Consider the following 21511-nt stretch of genomic DNA (forward strand, 5'->3'; position numbering starts at 1 on the left):
ATACCTGCAACTCTCAGATAAAACCAAGTCCAAATAAGAGTTCTTTCTGAGCCAAATGTATTCTTTACATACCCGAAGGCACTAGAAATGAATTTGAGTGGTTTTTTTTTTTTTTTAAATAGGCTGTTAAAATCATTTAATGTTGTTGATTGATGTGCCTAGTGTGAAGTATCAAACCCATATAAAACCAGTCCCAATCATATGTAGCTGATGGATCTTTTACACTGTAAGATATGCTCGGTGTTTTTGCTGAACACTGCAGGCTTTCACTTATCTTTTTCAGAGTCATCTTCTTTTGTTTTTCTTAATTTTAAAATTTCGTAAATCAGTGAACACCGCACACCAAAGTTTGGATCCTTGGTGTGCGGATCCGTTCCTAACCTCGACTAAACAGTTTCAAGTCTTGAGGTAAGTATCACTTATGTGAATGTTAGTCCTGAATGGCTTATGGGGATCATAGGAAATAAGAAAAAAGCTCCAGAAAAGCCTCTAAATGGATGTTTGCAAGCTGTTCTGGTGCGATAATGTCACCAGCTGTCTTATGTGTCAACTTACTGTAATTATCATTTAGGTTTAGGACATTTTTGCACCCAGTAAGGTTCTCAGACTCAACGATTTCTTCTGAGCTCACTGTCTTAGAGGTTGCTTTATTTACATTTCCAAGTAATATTTCATCAGTTATATTTGCATTAATGATATTTGTAAATGTCATCATGTAAGGTCGTGTTACATTGGTGCTAATTTGAGCTTTTGACCTAACAGAGATTTATTTATAAGCCCGTTGTCAAGGATGTAAAATGTGTGCTTGTAGCCTTTACTCCTGGCCTATACTTCCTTATAGACACCTGCCACCACCAGTATGTGTGTGTGTAGTGGTAACGGTACTCACCTATGAAACTAGGTCGTATGCATGTATAGGTAGTAGGTCCATATAGTGTGTTTTAGACCCTTTCAAGAAGACAGAAGTAATATTATGTGAATGACTTATTTGTAATAGCTGAAGTCCATGTGTGCTTTTCGATCTTTGACAGTCTCTCCTTGTCTTGTTCAAGCATCATCATGGTGTCACTCAGCAAAATGTTTGTACTACACAGGTGGACACTGATACTGGACCATAAGTAATGCATCACAAGGAGCATCATGATCACCCTCTGATAAAATAAGTTTCTCACATCAGTGTTACAAGAACTTAATGTCATGAAAAGGATCATTTTTACCCAAAATATGATGTTTTCCTTGATATACCCGAACTTAAAAAAGCAGCAAGTGAAAATCAAAGCAACACTGAGTGAAAGCAAAACTTAACTGTGGTCACAGATGAGCTTGAACTCCAGTTCATGGTTGAAAGTCAGGTGTGTTTGTGCCACGTTCCTCCATGGTCACATTTCTAAAGTGAAAACATTTCTTTTTGTTGCTTCAGGAATGCTAAAAGAAATCGTTTCAGACTGTAGGAGCAAATCTGGTGATCTTTCAGGTGGGAGACTTATTTAATTTAAAGCTGCTTTCTTTTTTATTTTGGCTACTTGGGGGAAAGATGAACTCTTGTTCTGAGAAGTTTTGTAAAGACACTATTTTCTGTGTATCAAACTACACCTGCAGTTACTATGGAGGATGCTGGGATGTAGACACCCCTGTTGCTCTGGTCAGCTGAGCTGCTATGTTAGCTAGCTTGCTATATCATTGTTGATGTAGATGTTGACATTAGACTGTATGGTCATATACAATAACCTGTGGCTACAAAAAAGTCACACAGACTAGTGCTAAAGCCAACAACAGTAGCCCACAATCACATTGGTGACATGGGGTGGCCATGCTTTACATGAGGTATGATCAAAAAGTCCAGGTCCATAAAAATATCTACTTAAATCTGGCCAATCTTATCTTTAGATCTCTCATTGGAAGTGCTGTTATGTCTCTTGGACTTGTGCGTCTGAGATCTGTGTTGGATCTCCCCCATTGTGTCAGAAGGCCAACTCTTCAACTTGATTTTTTTATTTTTGGGAAGTGGGTGAAGCTGAAGGGAGGAAAATCTGGGGTACAGCTGGTGAAAGAAGAATGTGCTGGTGTGACCCACTCCTCAGTTGTTGCAGCATGACCTGAATCTCATCACCAGCCGTGATCCTTTCACATGAAATTCAGGTCAGTTTGATACACTTGCTCTCTGCACGTTTGAGGTTTATGGTGAAATCGCTGAGCACACAGTATAAGTGGTCACAAAGGGACTTTTTTTTGCTAAAAACAGCTGAGAGAAGCTGTCTGTACATGCCTGAAAAGACTTTGAACTAAATTACAGTCAAATTTTAATCAGGCAGGGTTTTTGACGTTTATTAACCTGCTTGTAAAATCTATATTCTCCACTAATTATTAAGAGTAATTTATGACCGTTTACGCGCTCTGTAGATGTTCCTGTTCCATCATCTGCTGACTGCTAACTTTGCCTGTCTGTTTGTTGTGCAGGAATACAGCGTGCAGTGGATCTATCAGAGCTTGTGTTAAATAGTTACGTGCTCCTGCAGAAAACAGCTTTTTGGTGAGGGCAGTGAGATCGAACCTTGCAGCAAATAAGCTGTAAACCCCAAAACTGTAAGATCAAAGAGACTCACAAAGCTGCACAGTTAGTAATGACTTGGAGTGCTTTTGCGTATTACACACCTGAACACAGAATACCCTTAGCTTTTATTTATTAGTATAATTTAGCCATTAAATACATTTTTTTGGCAAATTTTGGCCGTCCCTTTTTGTAGCTTGGAAGAAATTTGGATTCAAATAACTCACTGCAGTGTTGAGACTCACCTTGTTAAACACCAGGTGTCTACACACATATGTAACTGCTGTAACCAATATCTCAAGTTGAAACAGTGTGATTCTTTTCATCACACTGCAGCAGAGTAATATCTTGCTTGAGAGAAGTCAATGTTTCGGTTTGAGGATTATCGTCTTTTGGCTTGCTGCATGGTTTTTGTGAGCCCTCGGGGAGCCCAGATGCAAATCTTGGCTTTGTTTTTCAAAAGCACCGCTTGGCTCTAAAGAACATCTTTGTGTCTTTAAAGCCTTCAGAGTGAGATAAAGTTATAAATCAGGCAGACAGTTTGGGGAATTAGGCCTCTGTTGTGTCAGTCCGGTTTTAATGTTGCTGTCATATCTGTCTTTGAATCGACTCAGATGCATCCAAATGTGTCCAACCAATGCACCGAGAGCTTAGGTAGAAAGAAAGAGGTTAGTTTCTTATTTGAAAGGATCTTTTCTCAACTGTAGATATTTTGCACTTTAAATCAACACTGATTGATCTCTGAAATAGAAAGACTGTAGGATTTCACATCTTTTACTGTTTCCAGCTGGTTTTGAAATGTATGTTACATAGATAATAACTATTTGAGCAATAAAGTGAACCAGTGATTGCTAGAATGAATTCGGTGGGGGTTGTTATGCTGTCTCCAATTTGTCTCGGGACAATTGTTCTAGAAGAAATTACCATTTTGCTGCAGTTTTATTAGCGATCATTCCCTGTGGTTACCCTTTCTCATAAGTTTCTGTGAAGGCGCCAGTGTGTGCGTGCGTGAAAAACTTCTGTCGAAAATGAGTAACAAAATTGGATTTTGATTTTATGGCTGAATTTACTCAGCCTTGAAAAACTAAACAGCCAGTGTTGGATTTTGCTGAAAAGAATTAAGAGCTTTTTGAGTAACCAGAAAATTAGCTAATTTTTTTCATCAAGAAAAAGACACAAGAAATAATAGAAAGACAATCATATGGATAACAGACTTGCAGCCTCACTGGGTAATGCTTCGGGTGATAACGTGTCCTTTACAAGGCATGCATTTTGTTTTGACATATGCATCATACAGCATATACATTAGTGGTCTATACAGTGTGCATGAATGTACTCTTGGGGGCCTAATTGCTGGATATCAAGGTCATTCTGCATGATGTCCAGGGCCAAAAAGGTCCACATTCACAACGCTTCTTCTAGATTTGCTGAGGGAATATCAGGAGACAGCTGGTGGTCAGGAAAATACAGAAAGATGATGGGTTTTCCTTGTTTTCCTCCCAACATGTGCAGTTTTTGTTTTACTGGTGAAGTTTGCTGTAGTTGCAGATAGCCAAAGCTCTCAGTGATCAGTGAGACTGAAAAAAAGCTACAAGAATTAAGTTTCTAAATGGAAGAAAGAAAAATAATAGAAATAAATGTAAAGGAACCCCTAAACCCATCCTAGCTGATTACTTACAGTACAGCACATGGTGCATCATTTTGACTTGGAAATACAATAACGGTCTCTCTCTATCTCTCGGTATAGGTTTAGGTAAGGAAAAAGTCTAGGTATGCATCCCATAGAGATAATTATTGTAAAGGGAAAATATTTCTTTGTGCAAAATGTCTTTCTTCATTCTTCCTTCTTTCATTGTTCGCCTCGAACATGCGCTTCAGGTGTAAAAACGCGCTGAGACAGACGGTGTTGCAGACGAATGTCACCGGCTTTGTCTCTGCTGCATGCCGTTTAAAGGGAACTGCCCCTTTAACCGCGTGGCCGTACTGCTCATGCTCGGGGCTTTGTGCTGGAGTTTCCCCCTGTCAGAAACCAGCTGTGCGGACTGAAGAGCGAGAGCAGCAGGCAGGAGAAAGAAGCAGAAGAAGCGACGATCCGGGGGGAGCTGCGGCTGTCGCATCCTCGGAGGAGAACAAACCCGGGCAGAGGGGAGGGCGCGTCTTTGTCTGGGAACACATCCAGCAGGAGAGGAGCGCACGGTCGTCTGAGCTCCGTGGTTTGATTTTATCTCCTGGATTACAGCTTTTCCGCGCTGAGAGAGCATCATCCGGTCACGATCGCGTGTATTCATTGGAAACTGCACACTGGAAGTTATCTGGAAGAGTTGCTTGGACGCGCGTAAGGGGGCTTTCGATGTCAAAGTGGATGAGTAGGCTACGAGAGGAAATGCGTTCACGGGGTTTTTAACGTCGGAGCAGTTTCCATCAAAGTTTCACCTCTTTGTCCCGTCCCGCAGCTTCTCTCCCGCAGCTCGGCATGTTCTGACAGCGTAACTGCTGTTTTCCTGCGCCTTTCCCACAGGCGTCACAGGTAAGCTGCTTGAGCCAAGTGACACCTCAGCTCATGACAACACATCACCTCACAGCCTAACGTGACGGCTCGCTTTCTCTCAGCTTGCAGCCTCGGAAAAAAACAAGTCTGTCCGCGTCCATCATGGTCCTTGTTAGCGAGACACGTCTGCTCACCTGGACCAGGTCTTCACAGAGCAGGTCCCGGGAAGTGTTAAAAATATACCTGGGAATACTGATGATGCTTCATCTCGTGGTCCACGCGGAAGCCTCCTCGGTCTCCAAGTCTTGTGATAAAAGCTGTTTTTCAGGGAAGTGCATCAACGGGACCTGCGTGTGTGACCACGGCTGGGTCGGGGATCAGTGCCAGCACTGTCAGGGAAGATTCAAGTAAGTTGGGGATTGACAGCTTGCGAGAATTTACAGTTCAAATCGTACCTGTTGTACTGTTTCTCATATCACTGTTGTGGTGATCAAAGGCCAAAACATGCAGGGTCTAAGATCTGTATTGGTTCCTACATCTTGTAATATTAGTTAACTAATCTCACTCTTCAGGGATTAAGTGTAAAATGTTCACCTGCGTGTAAACCCAAGCACTGTGGATGATACCTGGCTCTATTGTTAGAGTGTATGAGGGTAAATTAATGCCAAAGCAAAAAAAAAAAAAAAAAAAAGACTGAACACCCTGAGGTTATGCATTTATATTTTATGTAAAAAAAATGGTAGAAGTTAGTTTAATTGTCTTGGTGCAATCGAAAACCAGTACACAGGAATATTACATGGAATCTACAATAGTAAGTCACGGTTATGCATGAGTGTAATGTACTACACAGCTTTGTTTGGTTGGCTGCATGAGTGTAAACATATTTCTAAAAGGAGGACATTAAATTTTAAAGCCCAGACATCAGACTGGTCACTGCTTTAGAGCTGCACACCCGAGTCTCCTTCAGCTGGCATCAACCAAGTGATTCAGCCATTGCACGGCTGACGCCTTGCCTGTGATGTTTTCTGAGACAAATTTGATTTGGTTGCAAAGCTGAAATTTGAGTGAGTTTGAGTAGTAAGTGAAAAAGTAAGAAGTGACCACACTTCTTAAGAAAACTTAAACAAAGCTGACTTAAGGTGTTAAGTTCTGATTAATGTCTCCAGAGTCTGAACGGGTTCTGCTAACATATTTGTAAAGACACAAGCCTGACCCGAAAAAAAGAAGAAAAGAATAGGCATTGTTTTGTAGAAGCACTAATTAGTACAAACCACTGTCACCTGCTCAGCTACAGGCAAGCAGGAGAAGATGGTACAACTACACAACACAGTGCTAGTGTGTACTCTAGAAAGGATTGCAGCAACAGTTAAGTTTAATAATACATCCGAGTGGGGACATATTTGTGTCTGCGCGCATGCATGCAAAAAGAGAGTATGCAGTAATTTCAAATATGGTTCATGGGGACCGTGTGGTTTTCTTTGTGTCACTTGCCCAGAACTGGCACCAGAGTAGGTCCCTGGCACACCTGTCTCAGGTGGGCTGACTTGATCATTTGATATCTTCATCTTCATACATGTTCTTAGTCTGGTTTCACTGGGAAACCCTAACAGGAGAAAAGGTGGAGATTCAGAGAGGGTAAAGAAATTCCAGCCCCACAACTCATTCAGTATTATGTATAGATATGAAAGCATCTCTTCTGAGAAGTTTAGGTGTAGAAACATAATCTGTACCATTGTATTTCTTAGCACATTATCTTTTAATGCATTAAAGATGTAGTAGTAGTAGACTGCAACGTTTTTATTTTAATCTTTTGATCTTATGCTGCATCTATGTTCAGCAAAAAGTTTTTAAAGGTTTCCAACACAGGCAATGGTACATGCACATTTTATCATAAAAATCACTTTTGGTATTGCATGTAATGACACCTCTAATAAGTGGAGCAAAGTGAAGAATGACATTTGGAAGGGAAATTACACAGCAAAGAGCAGATACTGGGGGGAAAAGTCACTCCACCCACTGTCTGTTCAACTGGTTAATTCCCTCTTGACTTTTATAGCAATATGGAAGCCCCACATCACATATGCATGATGATAAAAGTTAAACATTTTATATGAAAAGAAAAATGTGTTTGCTGTTTATAAAAGTACACAAGAACTAGTATAGTCACTGATGTCTAGGTCAGGTCGTGTCAAGGTCAGGTTAGGCCTGAATTGCTCTGCAAAATGCTTCCAGCTACAGAAAGTTATTCTGATAAGCCTTCCCGGGGAGTGTGTGTACGTGACAAAGAGGCAACTTAATCAAATGTCAGATTAAATGTCTTCTATAATGGAGGTGTTTCATGCTGGACTTAGAAAAACTGCTTTAGGTATTGTTAAAAAAAAACTTGGAACAGATATTTCCCTCTCTCTGCCTGAGAGCAGCTTAAATGGTCAGATCCCCTCTCCCTCCTTGCTCTGTGGCAATATTCACCCCTCATATCGTCCAGAAGAAACAAGCATACCTTGTCACGGTCACCTGCAGCCTGCTCTGTTTGAGTATGGATGAAGAAATGGCAGGATATCAGTCTGGTATTTTCTCTCTAGAGGACAGTATCGATTCCTCAATCAATATGAATGTTGCAAGAGCAGTGGACAACACAAAACCGCAGGGATGAGCTTTTCTTCTTAGCATCCGCTTGATATCATTCACTAAAACAGAGTGCTTCTTATATACAAGTAATGGGAAATGATGGGAGTGCTCGATTAAAAAGGTAGAACAGCTGTGCCATCAAATTGCCCAATGAAGTGAAAGCGTATCATTCATAATAGTTCTGAGCTATCAGTCTACAGCATGTTTAACCCTTACATGACCACTTTACAACTATACAACTAATAAGGGCTTGCTAAACAGAGACTTAAGGTGTCAGGAGGTCCCTGCAGCAGATTGCATCGGTTTGGACTGTTTGCTACAAAGGGTCACTAAAAGACAAGAAAGGGACTCAAATGAGTACAGAGAGACCGACATGACCATGACGAAAGAAATAATGATTGTAAAGAGACACAAGCTCACTACAAAAGGGTGCAAAAAAAAGCAAATGGATGAAAATAATAAATGACCACAAAGAGATGATTAAACGATACAAAGAAAAGACAGCTAAAATGACCACCAACAAAGAGAACAGTTTACAACAAAAGAGCAAACATAAATAGCATGAATTGGGATTTGCTGACAATAAAGACACAAATGAAAACGGCTCACTCACTATATCCTAAATGACCGTAGACCACAGGAGACCTAAATAACCACAAGGAAAGACAGATTTATCGCACAGAGACACTAACTCATGAAAAATATGAAAGAAATGCAAACAGATGAAAATGATGGATGTTTTTTTCATTAGGAAGAAGCCGTGAAGCGAGACTTTTAAACACGGCACATCTTAAATGCAGGTGGTGGCATTAACTGATAAACACACTGAAGATGGTGATTTAATGGCATAGGAGGTCGTTACATATAATGGGGACACAACTATGTGGGAAGTGACATGTGGGGAAAAAATTGCCTGCATCTCGGGCTTTATACAGCATTTATTCTACTGCCAGGTGGCGATAAAAAGTGCCTACTGTGGCTCTCTTTATCCTGTTGCAGGTATGGGCTTAATTAGAGTTGCTTTGCATGACTGACAGTTCAAAAATAATCCTTATCTATGTTTGACCCTTGGTTCATCCACTGTATGAAACAAGCTGTTCTTTGCTCCTTTCCCACTCTCTTTTAACCAACTGTCTCCTGATTGGCTGCCCCTTGTAAACAAAGTTTAAATAGCAGGTATGAATAGCAGGTGAATAGCTTACAGTCAGTGATATATCCACATTAGGGATATCCTCTCTCACTGATCTTATACAGAGGCTAGAGTAGAATAAAAATAGTCTGAACACTGAGCTCAGACATTTGGCATCAACTTGCACATATCCTAAAATAATTATATGAAACTTCAGCCATGTTTGATAGAAGCATCCACCAGTGTAGCAGGATATGCATGACAGAAAACAGGAGAGAGCAAAATAAAATCCTTTCATGTTACACATCTGATGTCAGAAAAGGATTAAAATGACCATGAAGTCTTGATGTTACTGGAGCGGTGGGGGAGTGGGGTACATTTGCAGGCCTATGCCTGGGCACCACTGACTCAGGCTGCTCATGATGTGACTGTGTTCAGTGACCTTTGACAACAAGTTTCTAAACATAATAATCTTCCCATCCTACTCGCATGAATATGGTATTAATGTCTAAAATAAAAATGGACGGATGGATTTCAAAACCTCCCTTTGACCACTAGAAGCAAGCCTCATTGTCATGCACTGTAACTAGCCCTGTGTATATATTCTATAGCTTGTACCATAAAGATGGACCGATCCACCACAATGGCACCTATTGTTTTCTGTGTCAGGTGTTAGACTGTAGCTATTTTGTTCTATGTGTTTTTTGGAGTCAGAAGTATTTAAAGGATGGAGTGCTAATTGGAGTGGAGTGGAACAAACCTTGCTTAGCATGCTGCATCTATAAAGCATATGGGTGCATATGGGTACACCTGCCAATTAGTGGGAAATAGCAGATAATTAGTATCCCAGAGTTTCACTCTGAGACTGGAGCACAGACGTCATATTGTCACATACTTCCAAGGGATCCAGTTAGTTATGGAGATGAAGTCTAGCAGACAGCAACATACTTGCCAGGACTCAAACTTTAAACCTCACCAATATCCAAATAAAAGAGTCTAGTTGTTATGAATGGGGAAAAAATGTATCAGGGTGTAAAAATGCTTATTTCAACAGTTATTTTAACATGGAAAAATAACTATTGAAACATTTTAATGTGGGAATCTATGGGAATTTAAAGTGGCTATTTGAGGAACTGCAGTTTTCAGTATTTCAACATTATCTTCATTTTCCAGCCTTGGAGGTTTTGCGTGGAAATATAAAAAGATATCTTGAAAAAAAAGACTTCTAATTTTAATTTGTAAAGTGAAAATGTGTCTCTATGTTAAAGTTTGCATTTCTAAATCATCTAGTAATGGAGCAGAAAGACACTGAGGTTGCTTCCTGGTATTATGAACAAGCTGTTGATAAGTTTCCTTGTCAACAACCTGTATTACAGGAATGCTCTCTCCAAACAGTTGTATTAGCTAATGGAATTCACTGTGTCATCAGCTGCATCTATAGTGAGGACAGACTGAAGAACAGGGGAGCAGAGAGAAAGGGATCTGTGCTTCAATATCGCTGGTCTGCTTTGAAAATGCTCTATAAAGCTAAAGCTTTACTGGCCATTGGATTGCAGTTGGATGACACACACACACACACACACACACACACACACACACACACACACACACACACACACACACACACACACACACACACACACACACACACACACACTCTGTACTGTGCCACATAGATAGATCCAATAAAGGAGAAATAGGGAGACAGCTCTGCTTTTCTATTGATTTAAGGCATATGTGTTCTGTTTGGTCTTATTGGTTTACAGTATCACTCTTTGTTTTCAAAAGGTATTTTCTCTGTCTTCATTTTTTTCTCCTCTCTTGTTGTTTTTCTTTTGATACAAACTAGATAGCATCTTTTTCCCCACCTACAGCACACAAAAGCATACTTAAAGAAACACTTAACTTTAAAATCCAATTTCCTTTGATAAAATGTTTTTTTTTTAAACATTTCACAACACTACAGTTTCCAGTATATTTGAAGTTTGTGAAGCTTTATAACATCTTTAAACACACACTGTTTTCTTTTGTGTTGGTTTGCAGTAATCTATGGTAAAAATGGCTTGCATTTGTATAGCGCTTTACTCAGTCCCTAAGGACCCCAAAGCGCTTTACACTACATTCAGTCATTCACCCATTCACACACACATTCACACACTGGCAATGGCAAGCTACATTGTAGCCACAGCTGCCCTGGGGCGCACTGACAGAGGAATCTATTTATGTCAGAGCTTTCTATCACAGTGAAAGAACTCATCAAACTAAAGGACAAGATCTATTCAAGTCAACATTGTAAAATTGTTGGCCAATCCTTAAGCTCTTATTTTGAAAGTTCTGTTCCAAGTTTACTACCAACCAAATAGGTCCAGTCCTCACCCTATAGTACTTTCCTACAGCTTGATCAGGTTGCTCTTCTTGTGGTTCTCGTGCTGTCTTGAATCTTTCATCTTTATGTCGTATTCATTCTTGTTCTGCTCTGGAGATCAGCTGTAAACTGGAGGGTGACTCAAAACAGAACCCACAATAGTTGGAGAGCTGGTGCTACTACACAGAGTTTAAAGAGGCAGCCAAGCAGAATGGGGAAATACTATGCTCAGCTGCTCTCCAATGTAGAAGAAACTATGTTTAACATCCATTTTCACCAGTGCTGGCTCTAAGGTGTAGTGGTTTAAAAATGTTTGCCTTACATTAAAAAAAAAGATCCCTGATTTGAGACACAAACCCAGCCTCTGGGGGTCACAAGCTAGTACACTCCCAGTGTCTCTCCCAAGACTGGAGGAGACTCGAGGGTTGGGGCATGCAGGGCATTTGGCATAAAATTTGTGCCAAATCAAACAATGAAGTACCCTATGGCAATGCCTTGGGAAATAAAGCCACAGCTGAAAGTACTTATCTTTCACAAGTTGTGCTTGTGTCCTTCTGTTAAACTGAAACATACTCTTTCTTTTTATTTCTGTGTTGGCCTGTATCTACTAGGTGTCTGTTCTGCTGTTCGGTGTGGGTATTGCTATTTATTTATTTACTTGGTTGACATCAGCCGCAGTCTGCTGGTAGAAACATTGAGACTGGACTGTAAGGATGCACTCACACTCAGCATGGTTGCCTTGTACTATCCCTCCTCCCCACTCTCCTGCTGGACTGTGCTCACCTTGCCTTAAAAATCTGGCCTGAGTGCACATCAGTTTATGTTAGCTGCTCTCTTGCACTTGCTCACTTTCTCTTTTATGCACTCTTGAAGCTCAGCTGGGGAAGTGTTGACACACTGTTTCCTTACATATTTGGTAATTAATTAACAAGAGGATTTTTACAGAGGTAGCAGATCCCTGGTCAGACACTTGTAACGGTCACACTACAGACAGACTCCTAGAGTGCATGATTTGCTTAACTGTGCAGTTATCACACTAGTTGAACAAACTGATCTTTGGGGGACAGCTGTGCCCAGAAACATTATGGAAACCATTGAAGAACTACAAAATACTCTTCTAGGAAATGCAGAGGTAGTCATCCTCCTTATGTTAATTTTGGAAGCACTTCCTGTAGTTTAGCACCAAACCTCAATATCTCCATAACTTCAAAGTATAAGAATAAGGGTTAGTAGACCCATCCATCCACACCAGGAAACTCTTGCTTATGTCAATGCAGTTCAGAAAAGTAGCCCTAGAAATAAACAACCACATTGTATTCGATAATACCATAGTTTGGAAAACAACTAAAATTTCAGTGATGAAAGCCGAGTGTACGATGTCCAAATCAAGCGCTTTGCCTGTGTATTCATCTGTCATAGCTCCTGTCAGCAACAGGAAACATTTGAAAAACAACCCATGCTTATTTTTTGTAATGTTTTCAGCACTGTTCAAATGCCAAATTGAAGAGTCTCCTTAAGTCAAGTGCACAATCAGCAGGAGTAAATCATAAATCACAAAGGAGAACTATGCTGCAATGAAAGAGTACTCTCAATAGAAGGATTTCTTCAAACTAAATATGTTACCTGTTTATCCTTGATTAACCTCATGATTAGAAGGAGGAGGCGGTGAAACACTTGTAGACCTGCGTAACAGTGGCATCTGGCAGTTTCACCAGCAAACTGTCTAATGCAGCACATCAAAGTAAATCTTTTTGCCCAAGGTTTTGCTAGAATAAACTGCTGCATTAATCTTGCTTTGTCTCTTGAATGTTAAGTGAAAGCAGCCAGAAAGACTTGAGGCCACAGAGAAATGAACTCACACTGATCAAACATTTTTAAGCCATTATCTCCCAACAGAGATGTAACAGGGAGGTCTGAAAAAAGATGCTGATGGTACTAATTGATAGAGAGGAGGAAAAAAACCCATAATGCTGCTGCTGTAGAGCCAGATGGAGCAAACTCAGTCAGTTTATCAGGCTTGGGTGTGATAAATACAGCATGCTTTGCTCCAAATTTAGACGGCAGCCGATCAGATGACAATACAATATTGCACTTATATTTAGTGAAACTATACATGCAGAAAATGCTATTTTTATTTCTATAAAAAATGATTATAGCTTTAGATTAAAACCCTCCACTTCATGTCTGATTTAATCTGTCAACTAATACTGTGAGCGCAGTTTTTATATCATAGTGGCACCGAAATCCTATTACGTGATGTTGGAGTCCATTATGGTCCCCGTTCAGCTCTGCACATCACTTCTGTGTGCAGCAGTATGAATATCATGAATATCATTTCCCTTGTTGGTTCAGAAGTTTGGCCCAACAGAGCTAAATCCATAGAAGTGATAACTGAGAATTTAAATCATGATCATGGGAATTTGTTCAGTCTGAACATGACATGAAATCTTGTTGCCAAGTCTGAACAACATAGGTTCTGTTGTCAAAAAGATCTTTTAACTATTTGAAGATACTTTCCAATAAGTTAATGACTCGTTCTTCAGTATAGAGTAAATTGGATTCAGGACACATCCATTGTGAAAGTAAAATATGTACATTGGCAAAAAACAGTATTTTATTTATTATGAATTAATCAGCAAACACTGAACTATACTAACTTTGAAAATAAATCTCTAACATAGTAAAAAAGCTGAAAAATTAAGGGATCTGAATACCATAGCTTATATATCTTGATGCATTCTCAATCATCCAGGAAAGTAAATCTCCAAAAGTTGAATCTGTTCATCTGGACGTAGCGTTTTGTGGGAGAAACGTATCGTCACTCATCCAAGTGACTTCTTCAGTCTCAGCTGACTGCAGGTTTCCCCAAACCTTATAAACAGTACATTTGCATAATGACTGAAACCAGCCCACTGAAGGAACAATGGGCTGTGAGGTCAGTTCCTTAATCATAATTATGCAAATTCCCATGACCATTGATCAACAATCACTGACCAAAACCCACTGATCAAAGAACACTGATCAATGGCCATGAGTACCATTCACAGAGAGTTGGGGAATGGCTGCAATCACAGCATTGTAAGATGGCTTATATACTTTTTTCCACATATCATATGTAGAAATGTGTTGTTAAAGAGCTTTTTGTGTTTCTAACTTATATTGGGAGATAAAAAAAAAAAGATATATGTAGCCAATATCATGTGACTAGCTAGCTTGGCTAGCAAGGTGCATCCATGGACTGATGACGCAGCTCGAGTACTGACTCCTTCTTGGACTGTCTGTCAGCACAGCTGAGTGCAGAAAAGCCACAAATGTGGCCGAGAGTTCCAGTTAATAAAATTAGCTGAGGTGATGCCTGGCAGACAGCTAGTGGCTAAAGCTACTCATGTCAGGAACAGCAAAAGCAGCCTTAACCCTATTAAATCTTTTTCACCCAAGTATCACACAGACTGCCTGGACCTATGTTGTAATTGTGGCTGTAAAATTACAAGATAATTCTCATTTTTTCTGAACCATTTACATTTTCTCTCTAGCCCAAAATGGTTGAGGAGTTATGGAAATATAAAGCACACACTATGTCCAGCTGATTCCTCTGTCTGTGTGTTAAGTGAGCAGTACCTTGTGAATTGTTTGTGCTATTGTGATACAACAACTATCCTTATACAGAACATCTCTTTTCCTCTCTTTCTTTCTGAAACCATTTGAGTTTTCTCTGTAGCACAAACGGTAACAGAGTTACGGTCGTTAAAGAGTGCCTGTAAAATCGTCCCACCGTCAGGCCGATGGTAAAAAGAGTTTATGTTTCATGTCTTAAAAAAACCGAAGTGGCTGATTGGTTAATACCATAAAAAGAAAAAAAATCCACCAGTTATCAGCTGTTACTAGGAAGGAAGAAATGAGCCTTTAGAGTCCCAAAAAAAGGTTTCCTACCAGACTGTAACCATGTTAATTTGTGCTTTAATGGGAGTCTGTTGTAACTGACTTACTTTTCGAAACAGCCCCAAGTGGCTATTACTGCGTTTTTCTTTTCTTGGTATTTTAGGTACATCTTTTTTAGCCCATGAAGTTGTGGAGCTTGAGTCCAATCCAGATTGTTGTAGATTGTGAAATAGAACAGCACTGCTTGTTTGAGCTGCAGTCTAGACAATGCACAGCCACATTATTTATGGCCAGCTTAACCATTATCACACAAGACGCCTCTATACGAGGATCAGGCTTTAACTGTTAAAACTAAAACGAATGCCCCTTTTAAATAAATTTGTAGAGAAGTTGTTACAGACTGAATTTGGCAATTTTTGTTGCCAAAGAAATTTTATTTTTTTTTAAAATGCAGACAACACGATGTTTTAAGTGCATTAAAAATATTTTGAAGATGAAAATTCCTAATCAGGTATCACCATCTCACTTAAAATAACAGTATCTATTATTTTATAAAACCGTACCTGTCCAGTTATTGTTTTCTGTAAATTAAGTATATTAAAAATATGTCATATTACATTTTCTTAAATATCCTGAATGTGATAAAATGAACACTTTTCTGTAGCTTTAAGTTGGCATCAGTGTTACCACTTTATTTTATAGTTTGGTAAGTACCGACATATTCAACTTAAAAAAAACACACACCAAAAACAAATAAACAACAAAAGAAAAAATAAACATATGCCATAACTACCAGCAGCTGGCAAGAATTTCAGTTCAAGAAAACTCCAAAATATTCATTGCAGTTACATTTTAATTCTGCCAGTCTCGATTTATCATAGCATTTATATCTGCCATCAGATTTTCTGTTTTTTGTTTTTATAGTAAGCCTCTTTAGTGAATTTGACCCGAGGACGAACGTTATCGAGAACACAAAGTATAATATAAGAAAACATTTTGATTGCCTTAGGAGATGCATTTGATAACAAACAGGGTCTTATTCTAAAAAAAAGCCCCCAAAATCTTAAAACACACTCATCATGTTTACAGTAAATTATAGCCACAAATATGCATAAATAGTCACAGTCGCAAAGGGAGTTCCAAATATAAATCCTGCTGGGAGAATGGAGCCATTCAAGGATGAAACAACCACACGAGTGTTTTAGTGAGAGACGTGCAGAGTGGAGACAGAATAGAGTGCTTTTTTTGCCATCAGAGTCATCATCTGCTGACATGGGCTTCAGTCCATGTGTGTATGTGTGTGATTACGTGTGTTTAAGCCTCTGGCAGTGTGGCGTAATGATGACACAGCTCGTCTACTGAAGATGCCACCGTTCTGTGCAGAGCTGTGGTTTGTTTGAGTGTGTGTTTGTGTTGGTGTGTGTCTATGACAAACCGTGCGTGGGAAGGAGGAGCATCACACTGCCATCTGTCCAGTGGGAGTTAATCCTGCTATGATGAGAGAATGCAAGGGCATAACACACGCATGCACACACGCACACGCAGCCGGATTGGCAGGTGTGTTACATGAATAATGTCCCCCATGTGGTCCTCCCTGAGGCCGTAGCAGTTTCTCAGAGATGAAGGTCCGTTTTTATGACATCACAATAACAATGGGACTGTGGGCTCCACTAATACTCCATCTATAGATTAGACAGGACTAATTTAAGTTATTTTCAAGTAATTTCCCATCATTTGAAGAATTTAACATCAGTCATCTATCAGCAACCACATTAAAACAAGTAAAGTGAATGTCGCTGATCCAGGCATGTGCACCCCATCTAAGCATATGGGCTAGGCACATATGACTGGAGAGAAATTATAAGGCCCAATCATATCATTTCCTCTCTGTCACCTTCTTTTCAATCCTGATTTAGTTACACGCAACTCCATATCATTAACTGTCCTTCTACTAAAAGTGAGGGTTTTTTTTCTTCTTCAGAGTGTCGCTAGGCTCTGCTATCAGGTTATTGTTATAATTTAGATGTTTACCTTTCAGTATAAGGGGGTGTGAGGTGACTGTTGTTGTACATTGGTGCTTTATTAATGAAACTGAATAGAAATGAACATGCCTTCATGAAGCCATGACACTGCCCTCCGTAACTCCACACTGCAAAAACAGCTCAGTGTGTCAACACGTGAAAAACAGCTGAAGGCACCGACCCCGATTCTTCAATCTTAAGATGTTAGTCTAATTAAAACTCCACAAAATGCTATGAAATAAACCTGATCTCTGGAGACACCACCCCATTTAGGAAGAAGGTGGGAGGTGACTCAAACTGGCCAGAAGGGAGTGACTCCTCTGGTTGGAAAAAGAAGTACGATTGTAGAACTCTATAGTTAGCTTAATTTAAGACCTCAGTAAACACCCGATGACTTTATAGTCTGAATCCATTATTTTATTTTATACAACATGTTGTAAATTTTTGCTTTCATATCTCAAGGTCTTGTTTATGAGTGTGGGAACAGCGGAGTGGGAGATTGACAGACAGATTGGTTTGGCTTCTGCACTGTTATGGACCATATACTCGTCTGTTATGGTGAAGAGAGAATTGAGCATGAAGGTCAGGTTGTTGATTTACAGGTCAACCTACAAGAAACCAGTTGAGGTGGTTGGATCTGACTAAGATGCCTCCTGGATCCTTTCCTGATGAGTTTCTTTCTTTTTTTTTCATTTGTATCCTTCTTGGAGGAAGCTACAGGGTAGAACCAAGAAATGCTGGAGAGATTCCATATCTTAGCTGGCTTAGGGACAAACTGGTGACCTCCCAGAAGAGAAGATTCAGTCATTAGGGAGACGGAAATCTGGGTACATCTGCTTAGACTGCTGTCCTTAGACTTGGTCGAACGTAGAAACATAAACCTGGATGTGCTTTAGGATGAGAATACCTTTTGATTGACACGTTTTTTACTGTATGAGCATGCAATGTTCCTCTGTTTCATAGTCAGGGTGACATTTGGTTTCAAAATTGGTGGAGACAGTTATCCAACTTAGGACAGCAAGACCCCGCTATGCAAGGGAAGACCTCAAGTGATAATATCTGCCTTTTACCTACAGATGTTTCCCTACTACAAAACCCATTTTTGTGACTGTACAATGTGAAGTCAGTTACTTGTGGTTGTGAATTGATATATGCTACAATTCAGTGATTTCATGTGGTTGGTATATTTGTAAATTGAACATCTTTGCAGTTCGGTCAATGATCAGCTAAAACAAACAACAAGATCTGGTAGGATCCTCACTCTAAGCGCAATTTATGTCCCTCAAAATGTGTCCGTCTCAGTACTTCTTACCGTTCATACAGCGAGTAAGGAGGGTTTTCATCCACACCAGACATGCTCACGCGCAGTGCTTCAGAATTCCATCTATGTGTCGCTGAAAGTGGATGACGTTTGCATCTGCTAAATGTTGTTTAGTTAACACTAGTTTCTACTTCATCTCTTTGTATGTTCTAACTTGCTGATGGACCAAAACAGCACAAGCAACAGCAGCCCACAGACTGGTTGTATCACATACTTTGTGCATTGCCTCCATTGACAGCAGAGCTCTTAGCAGATAGATGGGTCATCCTCAGAATGGCACCAAACTGCAAATGCGCTACCCTCACTAAACAGCAATTTACACTTTAATAAAGGCGTTGACAGATTTAAAAGTAGTAAGATAGTAAAATAGTTATCTCATGTGTAACCCAAAGGCCATATTTTCTCTAAGATGCAGTATGAAAATGATTTTGCAAATGAAAGACTCTTTTTTTTAATTCAGTCCAATTAAAAAGAGGACAGCATAATAGAAACTTGAACTCAAAAAGTGCACGTGTTGTTAAAACATTCATTTTCTGGATATCTGAACAACGGTATACAATGGAATTTAAATATGAGCTGATTTTCAGTGACATTTGGATTTGAATTTGATCAGTACTTATGGATAGCTTGCTGGATTTCCAGCCGGTCTTTACTCCTGGCTTTGTGCTGCATTAGAGCTGAAAAGACATGTAAACAACTCACCCCAATCTTTATTTGTCTTCTCAAGACATGTTTGTCACAAATATGTAGAACCTGGTGTGCTGTCTGTTCATTCATCTGTCACGTTCAAGCTCTTCCAGTGACAGGAAAAAATGATATAGCTTGTTGTTTAGGTGATAATTGATGTCATGGTCCCGGGACTTCTACCCGGTGTTTTGTGTTTTCCTGTATTTTTGTCATTTGGTGTTATTATGTTTTAGGTCTACTGCTTATTCTAAGGGTTCCTAGGTTATTCTGTTTAGATGTCGTTTATTAGATTTCCCCTTGTGTCCTTACCCCCTGTGTCTCCCTCCGTGTATCGGTCAGTTCTTATGCCTTGTTTCCCCTCCTTTCCCAGCCCGTTAGGTCTGTGCTCTCCCCATGTTCTCTCTCTGCCTCCTGTCTGCGTCTCTGGGTACTTCCTGTTTTACTTTGATAGTCTCCCATCAGTGTACGTCACGTTGTTTGCTCCTGTCCTGTCTTGTTATGATTATCAGTGTCAGCTGTGTTCCCCGTGTGTTCCCACGTCCCTCGTTATCCTTCGGTGTATTTATGTCTGCGTCTCACTCAGTTCCGTGTGGCGTCCTCCCTCTTGGCTGTGTTTCCTCGTGAGCCTCCCCGTGTGAGTTTAATAATTTCCCAGTTTAGTTTGGTATTGTTTGTATCGCCTTTTCCTCCATTTCAGCAAATAAAGCTGCCCTTTTGAGTTTAAGTTTCGTTTTGGTGAGTTTGCACTTGGGTTCAATTCGTGTGTGCACACAGCTCGTTCATGACAAATTGACTCAAAAATAGTAAGTATATTAGATTGACACCATATGTCTGATCAGCTACTTTCTCTTATTGTGTGGGAAAACACCAACATTTTGTGTAAAAATTAGACTCTTAACAGACAATTGTCACTTTTTCCTCTGTCAACTAGAAGTCTTGTAGGCAACATTCAAACTGCAGTCCTGGGTGCACAGTTCAGGTTTCTTGCTAACACCCAATGACTGTAGAAAACTTTTATACAGTCAGTGGCAACACCAGATATTTTTCCTCTAGGTGTTCACATTTTTGTTTTTTAAAATAAAGCCACAGTATTAAATTCCAGTGTGCACTGGTCACAGGCCTGAAAGACGTCACATGAGTAATGCTATTGTACAGGAAAAAACACTGAGGCCACAGAAACCAACATTTACAGTTTTAGAGACAAGTCATTAGAAGATACCATTGAAGCCAATGAACTTGCATGGATGATAAAGACATAAAATTATGGCTTTTCTGTGGAGTGGTGTTTTTGCTCCACAGCTGCTAGAGCACAAACAAGTAAACTAATCGAGAGCTAAAAATAAAAGTGGTTTAGACTGAGTGTGATGCAAAAAGGAAAATTAGATCTTCATCTGAATTACGATGATACACGGAAGTGGACAAAGTTAGATCTGAAAAGATTAGATCTGATGTGATTTGTGTTGCTGTTACTGTACTCATTTTTTAATATTAGAAGGAAGAGACACCGGGAATCATGAGCTACAAGAAGCATGTCTGGTAGCGCACCGTGCTGCTGCCAGAGTCTCTGTTTACGATCTCCGTGAGACCACTGCTGGTTTCCATGAGTCAGTTTTGTGTCATACTCTTTGCTGAATGGTCAACAAAGTTTGATCTGGGAAACAAAACATGTTCATCTAAAGTCAGGAGCAGATTTTCCTACACGTATACCAACCAAGTGTGTCTGTTACGCATCTAATAAGCACATACATACAGATTATAATGTTTCTTTGCAAGATATATTTTGTGGGAAGCAGTCACATGAATTTATGACATAAGCTTGATTGTGTCCATCTTGAATTTTTACTGAAATACAACCAAGAACAGTTTTATTTCCCTGCTGAAACCCTAGAAATAAATGGTGTGTGCATGTACGGTATGTGTCGTGTGTGTAGTTGCTTTAGAAATGTACACAGTGTGTTGATGATCCTCTGGGTCTCTGCTGACTCTGAAGTTATTTCCTGGCGGGGTGCATCTCTTTGGATTCAGACCTTCCTCTGTGTCCTTTATGTTTTGTTTTTTTTCACTCTACCTGTTTTCATCTCTCCTTCAGTGCTCTCATTTTTGTCCAAGCAGAGAGAGAGAGAGAGAGAGAGAGAGAGAGAGAGAGAGAGAGACACACACACACACACACGGCCATGTTTTCCATCCATGCCTTGAGAAAAAAAGTCAGTTTCTCTTTTTTCTAACAATCTGTTAGTTCTCACAAATGATTTCATCACTAAAGCATGTGCTAGCTCTGCTTTCCTGTTTTTGTATCCATCTGTGTGTGTGGGTGTGTGTGTGTTTGCACGTGGTGGGTGGTTGTGTTTACAGTGAGAGCTGGGCCTCCGTTATTTGTCTCCATGTTTGGTGTTTGCCCATGTTCGCTTGTAACTCCCAGTCCTCTTCGATTTTATTTTCTTTCTT

General features: G+C 39.9%; 1 protein-coding gene across 3 annotated transcripts in view; it reads left to right on the forward strand.

Annotated features, from left to right (window-relative positions):
• The first annotated feature begins 3415 nt into the window (after positions 1–3415).
• atrnl1a (attractin-like 1a) overlaps positions 3416–21511 on the forward strand; it is a 342376-nt gene continuing 324280 nt past the window's right edge. Inside the window, exons 1-2 of one of the 3 annotated variants that reach the window (XM_039621670.1) lie at positions 3416–5075; positions 5159–5443. In XM_039621670.1, coding sequence (XP_039477604.1) covers positions 5199–5443 — 245 coding nt within the window. In that variant the 5' untranslated portion in view covers positions 3416–5075; positions 5159–5198. Of the gene's footprint in view, positions 5444–21511 lie in introns of all 3 variants that reach the window. The other 2 variants (XM_039621672.1, XM_039621671.1) reach the window with 2 other exon arrangements.

This window comes from Oreochromis aureus, linkage group 13 (genome assembly GCF_013358895.1).
Source record: "Oreochromis aureus strain Israel breed Guangdong linkage group 13, ZZ_aureus, whole genome shotgun sequence".
NCBI classification, from domain to species: Eukaryota; Metazoa; Chordata; class Actinopteri; order Cichliformes; family Cichlidae; genus Oreochromis; species Oreochromis aureus.